The following is a 1,087-nucleotide window of genomic DNA, read 5'->3' on the forward strand; positions in this document are numbered from 1 at the left end:
GAGCGGTCGCATAGTCTGGCTATTTTAAGATGCTCAGTTATGAGCACTTGTGTGCTGCACGAGGAGATTGGGGTCATTTTGCACCAAAGCGGAAATATCTGAGTAGGCAGCGGGTCAAAGCAGCACAGAGAGCCCACAGGCAGCTTTAAAGCCTGTTTCTAAAGACACTTATTTCCATTGTCTGTTTATTATTTTTTAAAAAGTCAAAAGCAAAGCATTATTCATACAGCTCTTTATACAAAGAAGGTCTTTTATCTTGCTTCCCTCTTCCACCTCCCTCATCCCACCAGTTCTGTTCTCTCTTAATTTTCAGTTGGAGATAAGTGGATAAACTACATATCCTTCTGTGGACTTCGAACATATGCGGAGCTGGAAGGAAAACTAGTCACGGAGCTCATCTACGTTCACAGCAAACTGCTTATCGCTGATGACAACACCGTTATAATCGGTGAGCAGGGGGCTTGTGGGAGGGGTTGGACCCCTCAGTTACGTCTGGATTGGTCCCTTCACTTCTGATTTCATTATTGTGAAATATTTTGCTGGTTAAAAAACAAACAAAAACCCAAACTCATACATTTATCAGGAGGATAGGAAGGAGGGAGGAAAGGATTTGGAGGGCTATCACTTAATTTGTTGTTCCAAAATGGCTCTAAATCTCTGTGTAACAGTGAGGAGAATCCCAGTGCGGGGAATATTGTCCATCTGTCTTGTATCAAACTCTGCTCTAGCGGGAAGACTTGTGAGACTTGTCATCTGTTCCTTAAAGAACAGAATGTGCCGTAAAATTTGGAAGCTTTGGACAACATGTGTCATTTATCAGCTCCATTTCCTAAGAACGGGGAAATATGTTATAACAAGTTAATAGACATTTCATCCATTTCTCTTACCATATTTATTATGAGATCACAAAGCAAAGACAAGAGACTTCAGGCTCAGAGATCTCCATCGCAGCAGAGAGGCAGCATTTTAGCCTGTTTCTTTAAAGAAACCCTTTTCAATCTGTTACATCAGCGACGAAAACTTTGCCAAAGAATAACTTCATACCAGATTTTGCAAGACGCAAAATCCTCCCCTCCCTCAAAGCAGC

General features: G+C 41.8%; 1 protein-coding gene across 3 annotated transcripts in view; it reads left to right on the forward strand.

The window, feature by feature from the left end:
- Window positions 1-1,087, forward strand: part of PLD1 (phospholipase D1, phosphatidylcholine-specific) — a 40,627-nt gene that overhangs the window by 36,781 nt on the left and 2,759 nt on the right. For all 3 annotated transcript variants that reach the window (XM_010137654.1, XM_010137655.1, XM_010137653.1), the window contains one exon: window positions 314-448. In XM_010137654.1, the coding sequence (XP_010135956.1) occupies window positions 314-448 (135 nt within the window). The remainder of the gene's footprint in view (window positions 1-313; window positions 449-1,087) is intronic.

Source organism: Buceros rhinoceros, unplaced genomic scaffold (genome assembly GCF_000710305.1).
Source record: "Buceros rhinoceros silvestris isolate BGI_N320 unplaced genomic scaffold, ASM71030v1 scaffold19556, whole genome shotgun sequence".
Lineage (NCBI taxonomy): Eukaryota > Metazoa > Chordata > Aves > Bucerotiformes > Bucerotidae > Buceros > Buceros rhinoceros.